At 36.2% G+C, this 26,289-nt stretch overlaps 1 protein-coding gene across 1 annotated transcript; it reads right to left on the bottom strand.

Moving 5' to 3' along the window:
* Nucleotides 1–8,452: 8,452 nt before the first annotated feature.
* On the bottom strand, nucleotides 8,453–26,239 carry nek10 (NIMA-related kinase 10). Its single transcript, XM_032557141.1, is given in 34 exon segments — nucleotides 8,453–8,504; nucleotides 9,639–9,694; nucleotides 10,423–10,466; nucleotides 10,634–10,739; nucleotides 11,520–11,630; nucleotides 12,200–12,300; nucleotides 12,427–12,464; nucleotides 12,594–12,645; nucleotides 13,561–13,648; nucleotides 13,726–13,927; nucleotides 14,007–14,077; nucleotides 14,157–14,286; nucleotides 16,211–16,286; nucleotides 16,370–16,472; nucleotides 16,740–16,861; nucleotides 16,949–16,994; nucleotides 17,075–17,212; nucleotides 17,288–17,416; nucleotides 17,553–17,655; nucleotides 18,099–18,163; nucleotides 18,252–18,323; nucleotides 18,399–18,460; nucleotides 18,840–18,949; nucleotides 21,868–22,092; nucleotides 22,209–22,295; nucleotides 23,161–23,240; nucleotides 23,467–23,534; nucleotides 23,624–23,702; nucleotides 23,796–23,837; nucleotides 23,925–24,009; nucleotides 24,091–24,186; nucleotides 25,343–25,473; nucleotides 25,611–25,671; nucleotides 25,761–26,239. Coding segments are annotated over 34 exon segments (3,111 nt in total). The 5' UTR covers nucleotides 25,841–26,239.
* Between the last annotated feature and the right edge of the window lie 50 nt (nucleotides 26,240–26,289).

Raw genomic sequence — 26,289 nt, 5'->3', positions numbered from 1 at the left:
TAGAGTGATGCAGTAACGTTGTAGTCTCTCTTTCTGTTTTCCTGCAACGTTGTGGCAGGCACCTCATAACCTCTGAGAATCACTCTCAGCTTTTGTTTACCATATCTGGGTCTTACTGTATTTATATTCGCATGATGAGTTATTAATTTTTACCTCATTGAATAACGCTGTCAGTATTCAGTAGAAAGAGAGAGCACATGTGGAAAGGATCTGTTAAAGCTTTTTATTTTATTAAACAGGGAAACAAGTAAAGGGGAAAAAGGTCAAACATTTAACTGGTTCCCAGATTGATGTAGGGGTCTTGACGGAGGAAAGAGGAGATTTATGCCATCCAAATAGTGGAATTGTTTAACTGCCATGTTTTTGTGATGAAACAAAAATAAATCCTGCAAAAACACAAAATCTTAAATATTTTTGTCATGTTCCCAGTGCAACTATATTAATACATTTGAAATCAGGCAAATCTAACTTATAAGTAACTTCTCAGCAAAATATAGGAGCATTTTAAGTCAATAATTCCTTAATATTGATGGAAAAATACTAGATTATTTCATTTACAAGGCAGGAAAAGTGTTTTGTTAAATAATCTGCTATATTAATTTCCTTAATATCAAAAGATTTCTTGCAGAAAAGTTACTTTCCAGTTAGTTTTGTCTTATTTAAAGTGTGCTAAGATATTTACACAAGGAACTAGATAAAAATATGTGGTAACATTTTGTATTTTTGCAGTAAAGATAATTTCAAAACTTTAGAGCCAAAAGTTGCAATAACTTGTCTGTGTGTTCACATTCTCTAACTAAGAATCAAGTGAATCCCATTTTATTATAATTTCCACATTCAGTTGGACCACAGCTGGGGATCACACAGTTTTTTATGTCAGATTTAGTTATGGACTTTGACTAGGCCATCCCAAAACATTGATTTTCCTCTTCAGAAGATATTATTTGGTTGGATGTATCCTCTTCATCTTCAGCTGTTTCAACAAATACCTGAAGTTTATTGGGTTTAAACTCACTAATGTTGAAACCATTCATGCCTTCATTCAGTTTAACAAAAAGCTCATGTTCCATAGGGGTAAAAATAAGTACCACCATGTTTCACTGTGGGTCTGGTGTTCTTTGGTGATGTGCAGTGTTGTTTCTGTGTGAGACATTTTTAGAGTTATGGCACAGAAGTTAACGTTTTATTTTCCTTCATACTTTCTTCAAACAGGATTTGGGGAAATTTCCAAATCTAGACATTTGTAAAATACAGGAGATTTCTGTCAACTTGCCAGTGTTGATGTCTGCCTCCAAACAAAGTACTCTGTTTTATCAGCAATCTTGGAGAAATTTCACTAATGTCACTGCCTCACTATATTTTAATGGTTTTTAATTGCCTCCAAACGTAACACCGTTTTCTCTGAAGTTCTCATTAAGTCCAGCTGACATTAAAATCCCTTAAAATTTCTGGAAAGACCATGTTATAGGATCTGTGCACATTTTAAAATAACATTATTTCACCTTATAGTGCAGCAGGAGTAGCTTTATTAAAGAAAAAAAATAGCCACTGAAAAATTCAACATGGCGGCCATTTTTCAAGATGGAAAATACATTTTTGCACTAAAATCACCAATAAAATTACTGTGTTTGGTGTCAAATCATAGCCAACATATTTTAAACCATACAGATTATACATATATTCTCTTGATCTTGTGTTCCTCTGTCTGGTGGACATTTTTCAAAATGGTTGTAATTGAGAACTTTGGACCAAAACTGGCAGTAGTTATTGCCAGGGGTGAGAACAGCTAACCAAAAAGTTAAGTTCTCTAACCACAAATTCACTAAAGAGTTTAACTACACAAATGTTATAGAAAATTGCTATTTAAAAATAGCATGTGTGAATTTTTAAATACATAAAAATGTGCGCATGCTAACTCTAAACTGAAATATATATGAAAAATATATGAAAAAATTAGCACAAGCTAATGCTAAACCACTAAACACATCAAAATATTTTGCTCTGCTAATGCTATATTGCTACATTTCACACATAAATGCAAGCTAATGCTAGTCCACAAAAACAAAACTTAGCAGAAGCTAACATCAACCATTAAGACAATTGTTTCTGTCAGTGTTGTATAAAGTACTGAAATCTCAGAGTCAAGTAAAAGTATAAGTACCTCTCCAAAATATGACTTTGGTAAAAGTCCAAGTCACTGACTGAAATGTTACTTGAGTTAAAGTCTTAAAGTATCTGAAACTTCTTGTACTTAAGTATGGAAATTACTGTAAAAATGGATGTACTCAAGTAATGTAATGAAAAGTACAAGTAAAAAGTAAAACAAGGCAAATACAGTTTGAATGACTTTTTTTATATTTTGGTAAACTTGTCAAATACACTTAAAATAATGTACACAACCAAGTGCAGGCAAAATTAAACCTGCTAATAAATTGTTCCAGTTTTAAAGAGTAGCACATGTTAATGGTTTGTGGTTTTGAACTTGCATGCCTTTCCTATATTCGTTAAATTTAGTCTAAATTGCTATCGCTATGGCTTCTGTCCCCCCTTGAACAGAGGAGTCTAGGTAGCCTGCTACAGTCAACATTAGGCCTAAGCTAAATACACCACGTATGGAACTGAAACAATGCCAAACAAAGTTCATTTATACAGGTAACGTTATGCTCAAGATTTCACAATAGTGCCTAGTGACCAAGCTATAGTTACTGAAACAGGAGGATTATAACCATTTCATAAGACGTTACCTCGATGTGTTTCTTCAAGTTGGACGGGGAGTTTTTGTAAGATAGAATTTCCACATCTTCGGGCAGGAATAACATACACTGCATGCGGTACAACGAATCTTTAACACCCACGAAAGAGTATATTGTATTTAAATAAGGCCATGGGCTCTCATCACCAGCTGGTGGTTCCCCTGGAGCCGTGTCCGACGTAGTTGCAGTCGTTGTGGTCTCCGTCTCCTCCTCCATGTGGCTGCTGCTGATTGCGAGACTTGCTTTGTGTTTAATGGGAGAAGCGAAACAGGTGTATCCTATTGGAGGTGATGACCAAGCCCAGGCAAGTAGGCTACCGACTTTGTTGCAGTCAATCAGTAGGTGGGGTCAAAACACTTGCGTTTCTCTCTCTCGCTTTTTTGTAACGAGTAACTAAACCACACATTGAAAATGTATCGGAGTAAAAGTACGCGATTAAGTTCGGAAATATAGTGAAGTAAAAGTGAAAGTCATCAAAAATTTTCATACTCCAGGAAAGTATGAAGTACTCCAAAATATACTTAAGTAAAGTAGTGAAGTATTTTTACTTTGTTACTATACAACACTGGTTTCTGTCACATCTTCATCGCTACAGCTAGTTCTCAGTTTCACTCTGTCTGATTTTGCTTCATATAATCATTTTAAATTTAGGATGACCGAAATCGAAAACATATGATGTGATAAAGTTCATCCAAGTGGTGAAAATGGATCACATTTTATGGCAATAACTGGTTTTAAAGCCTCAACAGCGGCGGCCATCTTGAGAAATGGCCATCATCCTGAAGTTGAAGTGGCTCATGGGAAATTTAAAAGAAATTTAACAGAAATATTCATGCTTGTATCCACAGTCGTAGTATTTTACAGATGTGCTGCATTGTAATTGGTCAGGAAAAGCTTTTGTGGTAGTTGCAAAACTTTGGCCCGACATTTAACAAAGAAGAAAGTAACCAAATGGTGGAAAGGATTTTGTGTAATCTGAAGAAAAGAAAACCTATAATGGGGAATCATTAATAAAGGACCGTAGATTAAACATTTAGTAAACTTTTCTCTTCTTTTTAATCTTTAAACGTGGTTATTGAAGGGCAGACTTTCACACACAGCTGACACCACATATTTACATTTACATGCTGAAAATGTAGATGATTTCTTGAGATTCTGTTATTTTTCCTTTGTGAAAACATGACGGTTTAATAAAGGTGTTTTACACTTTTTATATCCACTGTACATGTGAAAAGACGTAGTAACGTATGAGCTTGTTTTGTTTTCAGTTTTGCTGAGTGCGCTCCAGCATAATGAAACACTTATCACCATGATAAGCTAAATATAAAATACATATATCTTAGACTTCATGAATGAAATTATCTAAATATAGATTACTATCACTATTAATTTTTGTTGCTGGAAATATTTTTTGCTTGTTTATTTTTTTATTATCAGGATTAAACATATGAACCATAAAATGATTTTGTAGCCTTTGTTGCACTGTGGGGCAGATTAATTTACATCCTCTATTTTTATTTCCTGTTTCCAGTTTTAACTACAAAATTAATGTTCTTGTCAGTCTGAGCTGCTTGTTTTTACTACACTGTGTTTGTGCAAACATAACTAAAGAACATAAAAAAAACAACATTTTAGTAAACTTGAAAATTGTTGTATTAATTAGAAGAAGGAAAAGTCGGTCTGAAATTAAAGACGTTCATTTTGGAGAATCAGAAATAATGATATGAATTAGAAGTTATTGGATATAAGCATCGTAAAAAAACTCACATGTGCCTGCCATTAATGTGCCAATATTTTCCAACATTTAGTTTTTACTTTCCTCTTTTTAAGTTCCTGCTACAAACCAGCGCAGTGTGAAAACTGTTTGTACATATGATCATTTTTCATTTGTAAAATTTCATTTATGGAATCATTAAACATTCACTGTTTTTCTTTGTCTATATATGTTTTTGTTTATTGAACTTTGCCATCGTTTATTGGGGCCTGCCATGCAAAGCAATGGCAGGAACCTATTGCTATTCTCCCAATTCTTTATTTTTCATCCGTAACCGTTAATGCGGCTCGTACCGCTGCGTGCACACCTACAAATGAGGTATCAAAACGTGCAGAAAATTCACGCCATTGGAGCTATTACTTTTGGTGGGATTCGGGGTTAACATGGCGACATAATTCGCAAAAAACTACGAAAAAAACCCCATTATAAGTCAATGGGAAAAATCCTAGAAATACCCTATTTTTGAGGATTTTCTGTGTCGTCACGAATTCACGTAGAAATGCCATTCAAATTTCATTTTGTAGATACGTCTGTGATCTCTTCGAAAGTGAAGACGGCTCGTCGATACCAATTACGGTTTGTCCACAATTTGCCTCTAAGCGACCCAAAGTTTCTCATTTTTCCTAAAATTAGAGTGCGTCTCTCACTGATTAGAGTGAGAAATCAAGACAACTTTTTCAGCCCAAATCATTTTTGAAATCGCCATCACGCCCACAAATATCGCACGATTAGTATCAAAATCGGTCCTGACATTGATACGCCTGTCTGCTCCGGTAAAATGTTTTCGAAATTTATCTAGATCGTACGGTTTTCTGTCACGGTGCTTCAGAGCAAAGTCATGCGACAGGATTTTCTAGGCTGTCTCAGGCTCTGTCACTAACAGTTCACACCTTGGTGAGAAACTTATTTAACATAGCAACGGAACTCAATAGGCTATTGGCTGCTGATTAGGACTACAAATACGCATCACTGTAGTTCTATCTAACCTCAGTTGAAACAGATCAGGACTGAGAACTGGCCTTTAGAACTAATTGCTGCTATGGGCTGTATATAACTGATTTAACTCAGTAACTGTTACACATGGGATTAGTTTGGAACTTTAAAATTAAGCATTATAATAATTTCAAAATAAAAGCCTTGAATATAACAAAAATTCCAAAATAAAAGCCTTGAATATTTTTACATGACGTAATTGCTCTTTTTGGCTTTATTTGACTTTTTCATCCAAAGCACTGTTACACATGGTATTAGTTTGGAACTTTGAAATGAAGCATACTGAAAATTTCAAAATAAAAGCCTTGAGAATTTTTACATGAGATTATTGCTGTTTTGAGCATTATATAACTGATTTTATACAATGACTGTTATTCATGGGATTAGGTTGGCCCTTTGAAATGAAGTTTAACAAAAATTCCAAAATAAAAGCCTTTAATATTTTTACATCAACTACTTGCGTTTTCAGCATTATATAACTGATTTAACCCAATGACTATTACATATGGGATTAGTTTGGCCCTTTGAAATGAAGCTTAACAAAAATTTCAAAATAAAAGCCTTTAATATTTTTAAATCAACTACTTGTGTTTTGAGCATTATATAACTGATTTACCCAATGACTATTAGACATGGGTTTATTGGGGCAATAAAAATTAAGCTTAATGAAAATTTCAAAATAAAAGCCTTGAATATTTTTACATCATGTAATTGCTCTTTTTGGCTTTATTTGACTTTTTCATCCAAAGCACTGTTACACATGGTATTAGTTTGGCCCTTTGAAATGAAGCATACTGAAAATTTCAAATTAAAAGCCTTGACAATTTTACATCAGGTATTTGCTCTTTTGGGCATTATGTGAATTTTTTATCCAAAGCACTGATAAACATGGGATTAGTTTGGCGCTTTGAAATGAAGCTTAACAAACATTTCAAAATAAAAGCCTTTAATATTTTTACATCAACTACTTGTGTTTTGAGCATTATATAACTATTTTAACCCAATGACTATTACGCATGGGATTAGTTTGGCCCTTTCAAATGAAGTTTAACAAAACTTCCAAAATAAAAGCCTTGAGAAAATTTTAAATCTTACTGAATGGTGCACGTCCACCTTACTTAACGTTCTTGTGATTCTCCACATGCTATTGATTACGTTGCAGCGTTCTTTAGCATCGATGCTAATTTGTAGCGTGACAACGCCGGGCCCAAACCGACGGGCACGCCTTGGCAGGCCCCGGCTAAATTTCTTCCGAAATTTTCTAGTTAAAAATGTTCTTCACTGCCAGTTCAAGTTTCACGTCACTTTCCTTTATTAAGGTGGACTGCAGCGCCCCCTGTTGGTTTAGTAGGAGACTGCTCACTTTGCGCCCACTGATCTGTTAACATTAAATTAAGTCCTAAAGTAGAGTTGCTGCTCCGCATTTCACAATATTAACAAGCCAGTTTCTTTCTTTCTTTTCTTAAAAATATACAGTTAACTTTATGCAGCCTCCAGGTTAAAAACAAACATTGTAAATATGTTTTCTTGTTTTATTTTAAAGTGATTTCTTTTCAAGTTTAGTTTTTTTATATTAAGCCATAACTGCTGTGGAAACACAAAGAACAGACATTATTTAATAAATCTGACCTTAAAACTACTAAATGCCGTAAATCAGAATTATATAGGTGAACAAAATGACATGAAAGAAGTCGTTTATGTTGATCAGCTTTTATAACCCGAAAGCAGATGAATACAGAATAGTTTTTTAAATCAAAGTGCACAAGAAATGTTATATTTAAATGCTCTATACATTAAATTTTTTCATTCTGCACAGATAATTTACTTACAAGGCATTTATAATGTACAAAAAAGCCCCATGTGATCTGGTTTTTACATTCACCTGCAGTCAGATAGTGAGATGTGCTCAGTCAAAGTGAAAGCTCTTATCAGCCCTTTGACAGACATACGAGGAGGAAATTGTGGGTTGAAGGTAAAAAGCGTTTGCTGTCACATGAGCTAAAACGGTTAAATCTGCAGCTCAGAGTTTAAACTGAAACAAAACGCAGAAGTTTAACATTTATACAGAAAGACGTTTCAGCAAAGGTTAAATTATTTTTACATTCACTTTTATACAGACAAACAACATGTGGGGGTGAAATGAATGTTTCCGCTGCGGTGATTATAAATGCTGCACTACTACAGAGTTTAAATATAAGTAGTTAAAGTTTTATCTTCTCACTGCTCCATGTTTTTCACATTTTCCTACATTACAAACCAAAACGCTATTTTAGTGCTATTTCATGTGACAGATTAACACAAAGTAGATCATTATTGGAAAGTGGAAGTAAAATCACAAACGGCAAAAACACTAACCCTGATCACAGCAGAGAGGTGGTGGCAGCATCATGCTGTGGTGTTGCTTTTCCATAGCAGGAGTCAGAGTTAATGACAAAATGGATGGAAATCCTGAAATAAAACCTTTTGATACTTTTTGGTCAATCACATAAAATTCAAGTTAAATATTTTTACATTTACGGTAGAAGGGTGACAAAATGTGGAAAAGTCCAAGGGTGGAAAACTGTTTCAGAGCACTGCATATTAAAATAAGTTAATTTAATTTAACTTTAGCTTCTTTACTCTGTAGATGTGATGAAAGTGCAAATAATTTTAAAGATATATATCTTTTAGAAATGCCCCAGTAATTTTTCTTTGCACGTTACATTTTTGTCACATTTGAGTTTCCATCCAAATTTATAAAACCGCAGATAAATAAATCCTTATAAATCCTCAGAGACTCAAAGCTGAACGTAGTTAAAAACCCCTCCTGTCATTAATGCACACCATTCTTCTTCTTCTGAATGTCAGGATGTTGTTTTCGTCTTTGCATGTGCTCATGTGTGTGTTTACACGTCCTGCTGATGATGATGATGATGTCGTCGCAGCACCATGATCAGACGTCTGGCCAGGTGGAAGCAGGCGGCTGTCAGTTCCCTTCTTTGGCCCTAAGATTCAAACGGCAGTTTTCAGCAACAAGGTAGTTCAAAGTGCTTCACATGATTAGAAACAACACAGTAAATTATTCTGTTGAGAACAGAAAACATTTTCTCTAAATTATCACAAATCATTGTTATCAAATATTAGAATTAAGACCAGGATTAATTATGTTCAAGTTACTACTAATTGAAAGGAACCATATGAACAAGTCAGATTTTAGTCTGGATTTAAAGGAAGTCAGTGTTTCGGCTGATTTTCAGTTTTCTGGAAGTTTGTTCCAGATTTGTGGTGCATAGAAGCTGAATGCTGCTTCTTCCTGTTTGGTTCTGGTTCTGGTTCTGCTCTGCATCCCCAGAACCTGAGAGGTCTAGTAAGTTGATACACTTCAAAAACACCAAATTTTACCAAGTAATTTTGATCTAAGTTGTAGTAATTCCTCAATATTAAAAAGTTCTAGTTCCACTGGTAGATTCCTTACTATAATGAGGGGAAAATGTCTCGTTAAAAGTGAAACATTGATTTTTTTTTTTCCACTTGCATGTAAAAATGGCTGCAAACTGATGTGCAATTATACCATTGTGCATCTGTGAAAAGCAGAAGTGGAGCCTCCTGCACAACCAACAAGAATGCAGCAAGTGGTTTCTGAATAGAAAGTCAAACAAAACACTTGTCCTTTCCAGCAGCGTGAAACGGTTAAATCAGACGTGCTGGAGTTCAGCTTGGGTTGCTAGGTCACGGCCTGGACTTTGAAGGGGTTGCTAGGTAACGGCTCAGTCCCTGTGGAAAGTGACTTAACTGGGAGGTTTCTAAAATCGACTCCAAAGAGCATTAACTTAGGTTAAGTGGATTCTTTTAAGGTTGTTTTTAGAAGCACTAAAAACCCAAATAGACGAACAAAAACAAAAAAAAGAAAATTTTGCACAATAGATCCCCTTTAAATTTAGTTTAACTGATTCTAAGTAATCTCACCTTTAGTCCAAAAACACAGAAGAAACACACAACATGTACTAATTCAAGATTGGCAAAATAAAAAAAATTAGCTAGATATGATTTAAATGAAACGCATCAGGATTTTGGTTGGACAATAATTGATTTTTCATATTTGTTTTGTCTTGTATTTGTAAGAATTTTAACATTTTCACCTGTTGCTTGTTGCTTGGTAGTAGCTGTTCTCCTCTAAAAGCTCCTCGATGATTTCCTGAAGAGGAAGAGCAGAAGATCCTTTCACTGCAGGCGACTGCACAGCCAGCACAACTACAGCTAAAATAAACTTTATAATACTTGATTTGCTAGGTGTAAATAGAGTTGTTACACATAATAAAACAATAATACCAGTTTACAACTGAAAAATTAGAGCACTCAGTCAGTGTGTTTCTGATTTATTTGCTTTTTTGGGCCATTTTGGGAACTTCAGTCTAACTATTATAACTGCTTGGAGTAAAGGAAAGTTAGAGTCAACTTACAACTTAGTTTTTAAGTTTAGGACAAGAGACTATGTAGACTTTTACCTGACATAGTTGTATCAATCAATCAAGTTTGTTTGTGTAGCACATTTCAGCAACAAGGCAGTTCAAAGAGCTCTACATCATGAAAACACGAAAATAAACAGTTATAAAAACAACACACAGGCACCAACCTGAGAAAACCAGTAGCAAACATTACATTTTGTTTGTACATTTTCAGTCTAGATTTAAAGGCACTCAGTGTTTCAGCTGTTTTGCAGTTTTCTGGAAGTTTGTTCCAGATCTGTGGAGTATAGAAGCTGAATGCTGCTTCTCCATGTTTGGTTTTTGTTCTTTAATGTCTTGTGGTGCTAAGCCATTCAGTAACCAGTCAGCAGAACCGTCAAGGTTTTGATAAAAGAACAAAAAGTTAAATTAAGTCTAAAAAATAAACAAACCTCACCATTACTCTGGAGAAACTGACCTGCATCTGCTGATATGTAACTCCATCTCTGAGATTCTCATCACCTGCCACAATAAACAAGGCAATTAACTTTTTAATAAACTTCAGAACAATTGAAAAAAATCTGTTTTGAAAACATAAACAGATAAAATCTGGCTGAGACAGAAACGGATCTGTTTGTTTTGGATTCCTGCAGGAGTGACTCTGTTTTATTGCAGGGGGATAAATCTACCTGAAGTGTCTGCAGTGAGGCGTTCCCCTCGGAGGAGCTGCACCACATGCTGCCAGTCCAAACTGGTTGAGTTCATCTCCACTAGTTCTGATGAAGCCTGGACCAGCTGAGGCCCAAAAAGAACAATACACATCCAGTAAAACTCAAGCATTGTCAAGGTAAGTTTTCAAACTTTCCCAGCACTGCAGTTTCAATTCACTATTAGATAATATAAGTCATTACTGTTATTAATAATATCTTGTAATGTTATTCTACGTTCTATTGTAGATGTAAACTAAAATATATTATTTTATGTTTTGAAATACCTCCCAAACATCTGACTGCTCTGACAACAAAACTAAATTATCATTTCCCTCAATTTAAATAACGTCACCGTATAAAATATAAAAACTTTTATTTCAATTACACAGATCAATCTAAGATATTAGGAATGGTAAATATTGATTATATTGAAACAATCCAAACAAATTGTGTTAAGGTAGAAATCCTTCCTGCTCAAATTTAAGTTTAGACACAATATACAAAAAAAGTTACCAAAAATTCTCAAAAGAATGTTCCCGCTACGTTTTCTGGTATTTAGCAAATCTAAATAATTTTGGTAATTTTAACTAACCTAAAACAATAAAAGTTTAGTTTGATTTAACTTTAAGCTGCAGTGAGTAAAATGTTTGCATGTCTTTTATTAGGTGCCTGAAAATATCTGGTTTCAACTGTAAAATAACGTTTTTTATAACCAAACGTTCGATTGCACTTTATTACAAAACTGTGCAGTTTGAATATCAAGCACTTTCAAGGACTTTCCAAAAACTCTTAAACACCTACTTGAAGCATCCTCAAGGATTTCAAGCATTCTCAAGGATTTCAAGCATCCGTACAGCTTTCTGACCTTTCTGAGCTCCACTTTTAGGTTGTACGGATCGCTGCCGAGGTGGAAGAGAGACTTTTTGAATCGTTCAACAAGTCGCCGTTTGATGTTGTAGTTCGGAGCTGGAGGAAGCTGGAAATTAATCACATCCGGAAAAATGTTGAAACTGCTGCCGGAAAATAATGTCAGGACAAACATGGATTTAAAGAAAGCATATGTATAATTTATTTGACTCAAGCTCTTGATTTTCAAGTTAATTTTTTTTTTATTTTAAAATTAAAAATATATATATATTTAAAAAATTTTATTAAATTTTTTAAATGTAAAAAAAGAAAAAAACTTAAAAAAAATGCATATGTAAAAATAAATGTAAAAGTGTTTCAATTTAAAAATAAGATTTAAAAAAAAGTTTTTTAAATTTTTATTTAAAAAATAAAAAATATATATTTTTAAAAATTAATTCTATTCATTTTTAAAAAATAAATAAAAAATAATTACAAAAAATTTAAATAAAAGGAACTAAAAATTTAAAAAATGAATAAAAATTTATTGTAAAACAAAAATTACTTTTAGAATAAATTATATTTATTTTAATAAATAAATAAATAAAAATTTAAATAAGAACTAATTTTTTAAATACAAATTTATTTAAAATAAATAAACATTTTATTTTTTAAAATAAACTTAAAAAATGACAGTACTTGAGTGATGAAGATGATTTTGTGCAGCTGAACCAGCAGCCGTTGGATGGGATCGTCGATCTGCCGCAGTTTCCTCTGAGAGACACAGATTCCTACAGACCCTGAGGCGAGAAGAAAACAATTAATCCTGGCTGAGGGGGTCACACAACGTGTAAAATGTGTGCATTGAAGACGGCTCCTCTATTTTGTGTCATAACGTTATTTAAAAGCAGATGTTGAAATGGTACCTGGTGTTGATTTTATCTTGGAAGCAGTAAAATCCCCACTGAGAAAAAGAGGAAGTGAGAGAAGCAGTTCAGCAGATTGATATCGACACCAGTTCCTCTCTGACCAGAGGAGGCCGGGGTGGAAATGTAAATTAATGTTAAAAAAATATGTGTCTGTTTTCACCTACCAGGCCACAATCTGATCCGGTGTGGCACAAGCCACGGGAGCTAAGTCTGGAGCTGAACATAAAACAAAGGTTGTTAAATAAAATCCACATGAACTCAACCAAAGAGCCAAATGTTAACTCAAAAATAAAGACGATAAATCTCTCCTTCACCCCACATCAGTGGTGCCCAAACTTAAATCGTTAAGTTGAAAGAACATGGGTCACAACATTTTTATATTTTTAAAAAAATAAGTTTTTGTGCCTTTTTCCATTTGATCTGTTCAATAATAAAATAAAGAATATTTCATTGAGATAAACAAAATAGTCTGATTTTTGTAGAATATTTTTAGAAACAGTTAACCCATTAAACAGTTAAAATATCAATAAATAACTGTTTGTTTCAGCATTCAGTAAGAGATTCTTAAAATTAAGTAGCACTTCTTTTCACACTGATCAGTCTGTGCAGGGTTTTGTGATTGTTTTTGTGTTTTTTTGCAATCAAAATCACAGATTTTGTTGTGCTAATTTAGAAATATGTGTAAGGAATTTTTGTGATATTTGTTCTAATGTATGATGTTAAATGTGACTTTTTATTATCTGCCGTATTGATCAATGGCTATAACTTGACATGAAGTAAGACTGAGGCAGCAGTCACTTTTTATGGCCAATTTTGAGAAAAATTTGCAGTAAAAATCTGAAAAAAAGTGATTTTTTGTGAATTTTGTAAAAAACTGGAGGGACTTATTGATGTAATTTGAAGTCTAGAGGGCCACATAAAAAGCTGCGGAGGCCACATTTGGCCCTCGGCCCTTGAGTTTGATGAATGTGCTCCAGATAGACATTAGTCGTCTAATCCTGGAAATGTTCTTCAGGTGATAGAAGGCCGACTTTGTAACCGTCTCTATGTGGCTCGCTCTGAAGGTTCAGGTCAGAGTTCATCACTACTCCCAGATTTCCCAGTTACATCTGATCTGTGTTCGTGCTTCACCTTGACAGTTTGCCCGCATGGCGTCACCAGAACTGCAGACTGCAGAGGAGCTCGAAGCCACACATTCAGTCTCTGTCAGCCGCCTTTCCTGCATTAAAAAATGATATAAACACTGGAGCGCTACACAAAGCAAAGTGTTCAAAAACCCTAGAAGTCCAGGTTTACCATGTCTGAGTGGCAGAAGTTATTCCTGCTCTGTTGCTTTTCCAAAAAATACTTCTGTGTTCGTCTCCTGTCTTTATCAGCCCTGCGCTGCAGTGCATTCTGGGAGATGTAGAGTCCGTCCATCAGCCTCATCATGAGGTCAGAGATCCTGGAGCTGACGGCTACGACGTCCGGCCGCTGCTCTGGGTCCGAACTCAAACACCTGACGGATTAGCAGATAAAATACTGAAATGCTAATCCAAATTAGCAGCAACATGTCAAGGTCTGCGCTGAAGTCTCACCATCGGATCATATCTGTGAGTCTGTCTGAAAACGCTCCCTCTTCAACCGGCTCATAGACTCCTTCAACGATCTGTCAGTTCAGAACAAGAGCAAAACATAAGTCTGAGGGAATAAATATGAGGTAAATCCATTTGGTCTGTTTGTGCTACCATGCTGGCCAGTGAAAGCATGTTGCTGCTGTAGAACGGTGGTTGTAAAGTTGCCATCTGGTACAAGATGCAGCCCAAAGCCCAGATGTCGGCTTTATCCCCATACGGCTTGTTCTGCACCACCTCTGGACTGTCAACAACACATGAGCACAAACTCAGAAAAGATACTTCCTCGCTAAAAATCTCATTTTAAATCACTAGAGGCTCTTCAGGTTTCCAGACAGAGTTTACTAAAAGATAGTGTATTATTCTCACTATTAACCTGTTGTACTTCCTCTAACACAGTGGTTCCCAAAGTGTGGGGCGCCCACTCAGGGGGGCCGCAGTGCCATTGCAGGGGGGCCGCGGGAAGCGGTATGGATGAATGAAAAAAACAAAAAGCAGTTACACAAAAGTGTTTCACTGTAAAGATGGTTTGTAGTTTTGTTGCAACCTGAAGTGTGAAATAAACTTCAGTGGAGTTTGAAAACAAAATATGTGTTTAGGTTTATGTCTGGCTGAACGATGTGTGCGCCCAGTTGATTTTTTTTTTCTTTTTGGGGGGGATTTTATTGTAATCCATAGGGGGCACAGAAAATCTTTTGGTACCACTGGGGGGGCCCAGAAGAAAACCTTTGGGAACCACTGGTCTAACAGGTGACTTTAGGTCTGTACAAAACATGTTCTTTACATTTTTATGCACAAAATCATTTTCAGATAACGAGATTTTAATTTGGTTAGTTCTTGCCGTTATGATCTCCTTTCAGAATGAGCTGTTTTAAGATGTCTTATCATTTTAAATCCAAATAAGCTGCTGCTGACCACGCCCCCAAACTCTACTTTAACACTCACGAAAATGGCTGCAAGCAGATGCACAATTATACAACTGTACATTTTTGAAAAACAAAAGTAGAGCCTCCTGCACAACCAACAAGAATGTAGCAAGTGGTGTCTGGATGGTAAGTTAACAACAAATCACTTATCTTTTCCAGTAGCCATTGTACAGCGTATATAGCAGTAAAACCAGCTGACCAAATATGCTGGAGCTACGCCTGTGTTCTTAAGTAATGGGCAGAGCTCCACTGGGGTTGCTAGGTAACAGCCTGGACTTAGAAAGGGTTGCTAGGTAACGGCTCATTTTCCAGACACCAAAAAGTATCAACTTAATATTTTTAAAAAACACAGCTGTGTGTTTTATTTAAAGTGTTTGGGCTGTTTCTAAAAGCAGTTGAGATCCAAATACAAAAATGTGAAATTTCATAATGGGTTCCTTTTAACATCTTCACTTAATAAATGTTTCCAGAGGTCATTGAAGGTCAACCAGCTACCTCACGTTTACAAGTCAAACAAATTTGACTTTGTAAACATGAATTAAATGCAAATGTCAATAAACTGCTGGACAAACCAGCACCAACATAACGCAATTAATTCATATCAATTCTATTCTCTGGTGTCCTTTAGAAACTTCCTTTTACATTTCAAAAATTATAACGACACAAATTTAAATTTTCACCACCCATAGTTTCTGAAGCTGCTACCCCCGCGACCCGACCCCAGATAAGCGGAAGAAGATGGATGGATGGATGGATGGATGGATGGATGGATGGATGGATGGATGGATGGATGGATGGATGGATGGATGGATGGGTGGATGGATGGATGGATGGATGGATGGATGGGTGGGTGGGTGGATGGATGGATGGATGGATGGATGGATGGATGGATGGATGGATGGATGGATGGATGGATGGGTGGATGGATGGATGGATGGATGGTTGATTGACAACATTTTGTAAATGTGGACTGGCTGGTTGACCTTTGATGATTTTTGGAAACATTTATAAATATCTTCAAAATGATGGCAGTACAAACACAAACGTTTGGCACCAATTTTGTTTAATTGGTGCCAAACGTTGGTAGAAGGAGGGGCGATATTCCAGATTAAACTGCTAATATTGAACACATTGAGACAGTAAAATGACTATATTTATCCTCCATAATCTGCCATCAGCAGCAGCAGCAGCAGCTCCATTTTGACTGAAATTTTGCTGAATCTTTTGGTTAAAGTTTCTCACCATGAGTAAAGGATGGTGCCGACCACTGATGTCAGCTCACTGTTCTCCTGTTTCTGCTTGGCGAGCCCAAAGTCAGCTTCAAGCAGAGGGAAATATGAAGGTTTAACCCTCTGAACAAGAGAGGACAGGAAGGAGGAAGTGGCGCCTGGTCAGACTCACTGATGGTGACTTTATTGTTCTCTCCCAGCATGATGTTACTGGGTGAAAGGTCACGGTGAACTATCCTCTTCTCCTTGTGCAGGTACCTCAACGCCAGGCACATCTGAGAGAAAACCGAACAGATTCAAAAATTTAATCTGAGATTAGGATAATTCTGTAATTTTATTATTTTAATTTTCTTCCTAATACTCTTTAGACCATCTGTAACTTATCCTCTCATTCCCAAATTTTGCTTTTTCCAATTAATATCGTTTCTTCCCTCCTGGTCTCCTTGAACTGAGTTTTCTTCTACCTAACCAGTCAAGCCTTTCAGATCTTCATGGATGCGTTTCTCAGTATGTAACTAAAACGCTAAATTGAAAAGTTTTACCTGGATGAAAATGTTCCAGATTCTGTCTTCAGTGAATTTTTGTTGCTTGTCCCTCAGAGAGTTGAAATGTTCAGCCAGTGGCACGCCTTCGATCAGCTCCATTACGATGTAAAGCTTGTCGTCTACAAGCAGAGAGCATGTTTGGCTTTTTTCAACGGTTTGTATTAAAACAATCCCCAATGTGTGAAAATGGGAGGTACTGTGATCACCTTCCAAAAATGTCTTGTAATATTTAACTATGTTCGGGTGTGTCATCTAGAAAAAGGGAAGAAATAAATTATCGCCACATATTAAATAAATATATGCAGAAATGTTGAGCAGGATGGGAGCTGTGCCTGTTCTCTGATGACTGTAAGCTCAAAGATAATCTTTTCCACGTTGCTGTCTCTGGACTTCTTGTCTTTGCCAAACACCGGGTTGTGCAGGTTCACCTCCTTCAGAGCCAGGAAGTTCTGACCGGTCTGCTTTTGGACCTGTCAATAAGAGTGTATGAGCTGAAATTTAACAAAAACAGAACATTATGTTAGTTTTCTGCATGTTTGTTTTACTTTAAAGACACTTCCAAAAGCTCCAGAGCCCAGGTGATCCAATATGGAGTAGCCACCGATTACTCTGAGCGACGGTCGGTTCTGGTTCAGGGACTCAATATTCTCTCTCAGACAACTCAGTTCCTCTTCCTCCATTAAAATAAAAATAAAAATACATTTATTATTTTACCAGGTTTGAAAAATGAATGAGAAAAGTTATATTTTATGTATTAAAAGGTAACAAAATCCAATTCCAGTACAACAAACTAATATTTATTTGTCTTACAGTGTAGAGCGACACTTTGGTTTGTAGCTCCTCGTAAGCTGTGAGGTCTCTGACATAATGTCCAACGTCAATAAACGACTCAAAGAGGTCTGTGGGAAAGAGCCTGAGAGGAATGAAAGGTTACAGAACAGCTGGGGTCATCCATCTCTGGTAAATATCAAATTTAAAGAAGAGGTTTGAAGATTTTAATAAGGTTTTTCCCATGTAGAGGCTTAAAAGGCTGATAACACAAACAGTGCAGCAAAATATACAAAAAAATAAATTCAAACTTGCATTGTAGAAAAATAAAACTGGATTAGTAATGAAAAATTACAAATTTTACTGATAGATAATCAGTAACATACTAACATACTAATAAAACATGCTTCAAACAGAGCAGATGTCTGCATAAGAAACAAGAAAAAGAAAAAAAATCATCAGGAATTAAAGTTTTATGTTTAAGTAAAGTTCACCAGAAACAGAAAATAACATTTGAAACAAAGAAACCAAAATGCAAAATGAAAGCCTGAAAACAAAACTTGACTATGAAGGTCACAGAGGCATTACCTTTTAAAAATAAACCTGTTTCTTTCAGCGCTGAAGAGAAATCGCAGCGCTCGGAAAGCGTAGCACTGCCAAAACAAAATATCAACATTTAATTTACTGAACAACAACAAACCTGCAGCTGCAGTACTCCTTACTTTGATATGAAGCTGATACCTGTAAAGACGTGACCTTCGGTCCAGAGCTTTTTAGCAAAATTAGGTTTGCAATTATGTAGATACCATTTTCCTAATAAAAGAAAAGTACAGTTTATCGAGGCAAAGCTTAAATTAATGTTGTGCTTTATAACTAAGAGCTGTTTACTTGTACGATGTGGTGAGCAGACGTGTCGTCCAGACTCAGCTCAGTCAGAGCTGTACAGCACGCTGAAACAAGAACCAAAAACAAACCCAGATTGCTTAATAAAACTCCGACAGCTACACTTACAACTCTTCATTACAATCACAGGACATGTGCAGACATGTGCAGATGTGAGCATCTTTGAACACAAATAATGTTTTTAAACATTATTTAAAATGTAGAACCGTTCTGTAAAACTGTTGATCCAGTCTAAACGTCTCAGGAAATATCTGTTTACATTCTCAGCTCCTGATAAGATTTCTCTCTCCTGATTATCCTTACAGTACCGTAGTGAGCAAGAGCAAACATTTTACATGATTTTCACATTATTTTCTGCCCACTGCTGTCCTTGGTGAATTTTAACATGATGGTATAGTGTATTTTCTGCACAGAGTGAATGCTAACCGGACTGAAGAGCCACAGCGTTCTGCAGCTCCTCATATGGTCCAAACTCCTCGGCGGCGCTGCTGGGAGCGGGAAGCATCTCCGTGCTGGAGCGGTCAGAGGAGTGCTGCCTGTCATTAAGAGAGTTATTTTACCACCAAGATAAAAACAAACAAACAAACTTAATTACACTATTTAAGGCTTCAGCTTTAACAAATAGACAATCAGTAACAGGTTTTCCAATTCTAGCAGCCATTTTAAGTTGTAGTCCAATATTTTCCAGTGTTTTACGTTTGGTATTATTGGTAATATTTCTAGTTTTTATGTATCACTTTATCAATTATTTAAAAAGTTTTTGAAGAAAATCATCTTTTATTGCAGTAGCATAATCTTGGACTGAATATTCTAGAAAATATAACCTCTAATTTCATTAAACAGAATAAAAAAGCTAAAACAGTTTGAACATGTCTTTAGTAACAGATATTTGTTTATCTTTACAGGTTGGGAAAGGGCTCTAAATACCTGCTTACTTAAAGGTGACCTGGTATCATGATGTGTGAGTTTGAGGAAGGAATAAAATGCAGACAGGAGCAGGTAAATGACAAAAAAACTTACATAGGAGCACAGGGAGCCAGAGCAGAACAAAAACCATGAAGTCAAGAAAAATGCCACAGGGAAGAATTGGGGGGGAAATAACCAGAGGGGCTAGTGATGAGTGTGAGGAAGAGAAGGGGTTAAATACTGTGAGGATGAATGCTGGAACAAAAAACCTGAGATGATGAGCTAACAGGTTGCAGGTGTGAGGGGAGAGAGAGAAAATGACAAGGGGGCGAGGGAGAGGACATAAGGACTAGGAAATTAATCTAAAACTAAAGAATAACATAATTAAACTAGAGCAACAAGGAATAACTAGACACAAGAAATAAATATACTACATGTGAATCACTAAGACTGATTAAATCAAACAAAGAGACAAAGGAACACAGAATAACCAAACATTCAAAACAACTCAATACATAGCACCTATTGTTCCTTGAACAGGTTAGGATTGGTGTACAATTTTTACAAACTTTGTTTTGCACAAATTCATTTTTAGATAAGATTTCAGTTCTGCTCAGTTCTGCCTATTTTGAGATCCTTTCATAAGCCGTTTTAGGGCCTCCTGTGCTGGCATGTCTCCCAACTCAACATTTACACTCACACGTAAAAATGGCTGCAGTCAGATGTGCAACTGTACAACCGTAGATCTTTGAAAAATAGAAGTGAAGCCTCCTGAACAACCAACAAGAATGCAGCAAGTGGTTCCTGGATGGAAAGTTAACAAAACTCTTGTCTTTTCCAGAAGCCATTGTACAACACATGAAGAGGTAAAACCAGCTGACCAAATGTGCTGGAAATTTTCTTGGGTTGTTAGGTAACAGCGCAGCGCCTACTGATTTGTGACATTACATCCCAGAGGTTTTTGAAATGGCTTTTTCTCCACAGACAAAAAAACTTTAATTTAGAGCCAAAAAATGGCTGGGTGTTGTTTTTTTGTTTTTTTTGCACTTGAGCTGTTTTAGGAGGCTGTATAAACCCAAATGGAAGTACAAAAACATGCAAAATGTGAATTTTGTCTAATATTTTCCTTTTAAACTTGACCATATCTACAGTCAGGGTAATAATTAAATTTAAGATACTGTGAAAAACGAGGCTAGACAAGGACCCGCGATTATCTGTCCTCACACAGTGAGAAGGATGGTAAAATTAAAGTATTGACAAACTCAGGAGCTCACTGCCATCAACAGCAGCAAAGAGTGAGATCACTGAATCTCCATAGAAGCCATTTCATGCTATCCGTGGCATGTACACGCTATCTGGTCATGGCCGTGACGGCAGGAAAATGCTTTTTACATTGTTCTACCACAGCCATAAACATGTGGAGTTTGCTAAATACTTCTGGGACTTCAATTGGAATACTGAGGGCTGGTTAGACCAAACCACACTTTAAGCAACAGACATTCCAGGATAAAACAGAATAGAAAATAGATCATAAATGTCCTTCATTGACCCACAGTGGGGAAATTCAGACGTCACAGCAGCAAGTTAAGGTAAGAGGGGGCATAAAAACTCACTCAAACGTAAAAAATATAAAAAGAATAAGGTGCAAAACAGTAAGGATAAATTTAGAACATGAGAAAATGGTGTGCAGTTATCAAAGAGGACCTATTGCTCAAAATTCACATTTTACACATTTTGTGCTTCCATTTGGGTCTCTACTGCTTCTGTAAACAACCCAAGCACTTAACAAAAACACACAGTAATTTTTTGGGAATAAGTTAATGCTTTTTGGTGTCTGGAAAATTAGCTGTTTCAAAAATCTCCTGTTAAGTTACTTTCCATGGGCATTGTGCCCTTCCCAAGTAACCCCAGTGAAGCCCAGCCTGTTTCCTAGCAACCCATACTGAGCTCCAGCACGTTTGGTCAGGTGGTTTTACCGCTGTGTGCGCCGTAAAATGGCTGCTAGAAAAGACAATAACTTTATTGCTGATTTACCGTTTACAAACCACTTGCTGTGTTCTTGTTGGTTGTGCAGGAGGCTCTACTCCTGCTTTTCAAAGATGTACGGTTGTATAACTGCACATCTGTTGGCAGCCATTTTTACATGTGAGGGTAAACGTTGAGTTGGGGGGCGTGGCCAGCAGCAGCTTAATTGGATTTAAAGTGACAGGAAATGTTTAAAAGATGTGCATGTTCATGAAAAACAACAACAAACAGACTATTTACACAAAGTTAAGAAGTATTGTTTTCTTGTCAACAGTAAGACCCACACAAGGTGTTTGTGTTTAATTCTTCTAGATTTAATACAGATAGTACTGTACTTCATGAAAGGAAAACAGCATAGAGTAAGCGTAGTACGTGTTGATATTCCTTACAGTAGTTTTTCTGCTGCAAACCAAAATGTAAACAAAACGTTCAGTTGTTCCAACAATAACCTTTCGCTGTAGTTGTCCAAACTTAAGCACAAAAGATCACAGTAAAATCCATCTTACAAACTTGTAAGACTTACACGTTGAGCAGACGGAGGAGCTGCTGCGCGCCCCCCCAGCTCCGGATCTCAGCCCTGGAGTCTGGATCCTCACACAGCTGGACCAGGACCCAGGTGACGCTCCACAGCAGCTTCAGGTTCCTGCTGTGCAGGAGGCTCAGCAGCACCGGTACTCCCTCCAGCTCCTTCAGCTGGACCCTCACATGTTGCACTGAAGACAGGAGCCTCAGCAGCTCAGCACTCAGTCTGCAGGAAACACAAGGCTTAACTTCATGTGGATCATGAGGCTGTTAAAGCTTTTATTTTGAAATGTTTTACAACACCAGAAGTGAATCAACTGAGAAATTATTTAAATTTCCAACCTCTTTGAGAGCAGGTCATATTCCTGCAGTATTACAAGAAGGCTGTCCACAATTTGCAGTTCTCCGATTTCTGTTCTGCATTCAGAGCTGCAGAGAAACAAGAGATTATAATATTTATGTATGAAATATCTGTTTCAATTTGAACAATTGTTGTGAAAAGTTAAAACTATGACTTTTAAATTATAAAATTTACTTGCTAAACAAATGCAAAAAGGTTTGATTATGATTGTTGATTTGTTTTATGAGACTCAGCTGGATTTCCTTTGATGTTCTAGAAAAATATACAGAACTGATTCTGCTCTTTTAATTTTGATCTTCTGGTCTTGTATGTACAAAAAGTGAAGGCATGATTAGGTCTGTTGCAATAAGTAATAAATCAATAAATCACATGATACATTAAAACTAACTCAATAATTTATATTTCCATGATTTATAATTTTTCTCTTTCTACCAAAATATGGATGACAAAAGTCTTCAGTCTGCTGGTTGGGTTTCAACTATTCCCTTTGTTGAAGGATAATTTTGTTTACAGAGACTTCATTATTCATTTTATTTGTTGTTTTTATTGTTATGTTTCTTTATTTTGGAAAATGTCTTCAGATCCAGTATTAAATGTTCATTACAATCTAAAGTTTATTGATCTTTGAGAATGTGGCCTTGCATTATTATCCCATTATCATTCTAATACTCATATATCTTAAAACAACAATATTATCATTTATCACAAAAACTTTTGGGACAATTTGTCATTGTGACAAGCCTAACTATAATAACTTAACGTTTTACGTCTACACTTTGTGTTCTTGCCACTGACAGGAATTTAAATATTGTTTATCTAAGCAAAACAGATATCCAGTACAAGTTTGAATAATTTTTTTTATGGAAATGTTAAAAACGACTGAAATAAATGAGGAAGAAAAACAAATATATATCTTTGTAGAGGCGTTCCTACCTCTCTGCCAAAGTGCTGAGTGTAAGCAGAGCTCCCTGTAAAACGCCGTGGTCTGTGGTGGAGAGGAGTTTCACCAACGTCTGACCAATTTAAAAGTAGAAATTTTATTTCTGTTCCATATCAGGTCATAGTACATTTCTGTGTGACTTGATGTTTCTTGTAGTTCAAGAAAATTGGTGTGAGATTAACAGGAAATGCATAAGACTCTTTCTATTCTTCTTTTTTTAATTCAACAAATAATCAAACTCCTAATTATAAAAATTACATGCTTTGGACAAATTCCCTGAGTATGTAAATGAAAATTACCCTGTGCGCGCCACTCTCAATGACCCACAGCCTTTGATTATCAGCGGTCGACAGCTTCTGAAACATGTCTGTAACAGAGATCAAATCTGTGATTCTGCTGCTGATTGAGACAAACCCAGCTCCATCTGCTAGTGTTTCTGTGGTTCTGCCTACTCACAGGTCATTGTAACGAGCTTCTGTGTATCAAACACCTCCTCACCGCAGGATATGTACTTGGCAGTGACAGACTCCATATACTGCAGAGAAACAGAAGGCCAATAAGAGTTGCATGGGATATATTTGGATGAAGAGGTTGTTTGAGGTTATAAATAAAACCTTGAAGCATTTACCTTGGCAAGCAGACTGATGCCTTCAAGCTGGTGAAGAATATTCTGTAAAAATACCAAAATATCATAGTTCTTTTACACAAAAGACAGAAAAAGAATATTTAATTTGATTTTTTTTTTTTTGGTTTGTGCCTGATAATTGGGATCCCTGATCAGCAGTCGAAGGCAGATCAGAACTCTATTGACGGCTTCGGGTGTTGCATGGTCGATCCATTCACTTTCAATAAATAATAATAGTTAATAAAAACTTTACATGTGAAAAACTATGAAAAGCTCAAGTATTTCCACAGTGATTTACCTGCAGAGTCGATTCCTGACCAAGGATGTCAGAATGTCCAGGAACAGTTTACTCAACGGGTGACTGCTGAAACATCTTTGGTCTTTGTATATTATGCTGGAAAACAGAACAAGGTTTTATAATCAACACGACAAGAAAATAAACCACATTTAGTTTGGTTCTTTATAGAGAGAGAAATTTAGCTTTTAAACCTGGGAAGAACTACAAATTACAAGTTCATTTAAAGGTTACCCATTATGCAAAACTCACATTTTTTATATATTTATACTTCCATCTGTGTCTCTGCTGCTTCTAAAAACAGCCAAAGCACTTAAAAAAACATCCAGTAGTTTTCTGGCAATAAGTTGATGTTTTTTGGTCCCTGGAAAATGAGCCGTTTCAAAAACTTCCAGATTATTAAGTCACATTTGACGGGCACTGTGCTGTTACCTAGCAACCTCAATCCGTCACCTAGCAACCCAAGAGGAGCTCAAGCAAGTTTGGTCAGCTTGTTTTAACACCATATGTGATTTTCAATGGCTGCTGGAAAAGACAACAACTTGCAACTGTCTTGTTGGTTGTGCAGGAGGCTCCACTTTTGCTTTTCAAAGATGTACTGTTGTATAACTGAGCACCTGTTTGCAGCCATTTTCACGTGCGAATGTAAACGTTGAGTTGGGGGGCATGGCCAGCAGCAGCTTATTCTGAAAGGAGCTTAAAATAGGCAGAACTGGTCAGACTAAAGTCTCATTATCTGACAATAATTTTGTGCAAAAAACAAACAAAAAAACAAATATGTTTTGTTTTTTTGACCTATCCTAACCTGTTCAAGGAAGCAAAATAGGTCACCTTTAACACCTCTAAAGGCTTTAGTCGACACTTACAATAAGATGGAAAGATTATTTTCACCTAAAACTTAACTATTTTGTATCAGGGCTTCTGAGAGGCTTATTTATAAATTTTTTATAGAGATTAAAACCTCTTTATGTATCTTTATAAAACTCTCAGCAGGCATAAGCTAAATGATTTTATTTTCTAAAATTGGGTTTTCTACATTCGTATTCTAACTCACTTTTTATTTAAAGGGGCAGTATTGTGTATTTATAGGTGCATTTGTTGCATGTTTATATTTTCTCCTGCACTTCTTTCCACTCAAACTTCCATCAATATAGAATACAGCACTCTGGATTTAGTCACTGGTTTATGATTTAAGTACATTTGATTTTTAAATTCAGTATTGCAGAGTAAATTTTAATTTTACACTGTAGGAAACCTGAATTTTTCCAGTTGAGCCACTTCATTGTCGGGATAAGTTTCACTCCTGAGCCTGCTGTTGTGTTTTGGAGAAGGTGAGGATCTGATGGCCCTGCTGTTGGCTGCTTTACTGTGACTCGGTGTTGACACCTGAAACAGAGAAACGATCACATTACAGAGCAGGTCTGACAGGAGAAAAATGAGCTGAGTTATGTATATTGAGTTATGTATATTTTCAGGAAGTCAGGACATGCTGCTTCAGGGTGGCGTCATGTGCTGCTCTTCACCTCTTGTCTGGAGCTGCTTTTGGCAAGCAGGGACTGGAGCCTCTTGAGATCATAAGATGCCCTAGGAAACATGCTTATCAGGTGATTTGCTCATATCAGATCAGGCAAATAAATTTAAAAATTGCAAGAGGAGGAGATAACCAGTCTTACTTGCTTTGGGTTGCTGTATATTTGAGAGGCAACTTTTGTTCTGGTCTCACTTTCTTTGCCAAGTTGGACATTTTCAACATTTTACATTTTGTTTTCCTATGAAGCAAGAGCTAAATTTAGCCAAACATTTTTTTTTAATCTAGCTTGTTTAGCCAGACACTTATCACTTCAACGGGTAAAAACCCCGAATGAAATTACTTTTAGTGTTAGCTATTTGGTCAAAATAAAACCGGTTACCGAAAATGTCTTGTTGTCAGATGAGCTAATAATTGTTAGGTTTCTTACCCTTTTTCCACCTCCGTAAAAACAGACAGTTATTTTTAAGAAATTAAATACAAATAAAATATTCCAGAGTTACAGGCAATACATTTTATGTTGGCGAAACAGCTGACGTCCTAAATATTATCTCATGAGAAAAAGAAACGGCAATTTTCTACATTGTCTTCGTTGCCATGGGTACAACTGACGCTAGCAGCTGTCTGTAGGCACTGTAGCTATTTCGACGTTATAAGGCTCTAGATTTGATCTG

This window comes from Xiphophorus hellerii, chromosome 3 (genome assembly GCF_003331165.1).
Source record: "Xiphophorus hellerii strain 12219 chromosome 3, Xiphophorus_hellerii-4.1, whole genome shotgun sequence".
NCBI lineage: Eukaryota > Metazoa > Chordata > Actinopteri > Cyprinodontiformes > Poeciliidae > Xiphophorus > Xiphophorus hellerii.
Note: the sequence above shows the minus strand (reverse complement) of the source record. Positions and strands in the feature narration are given on the sequence as shown.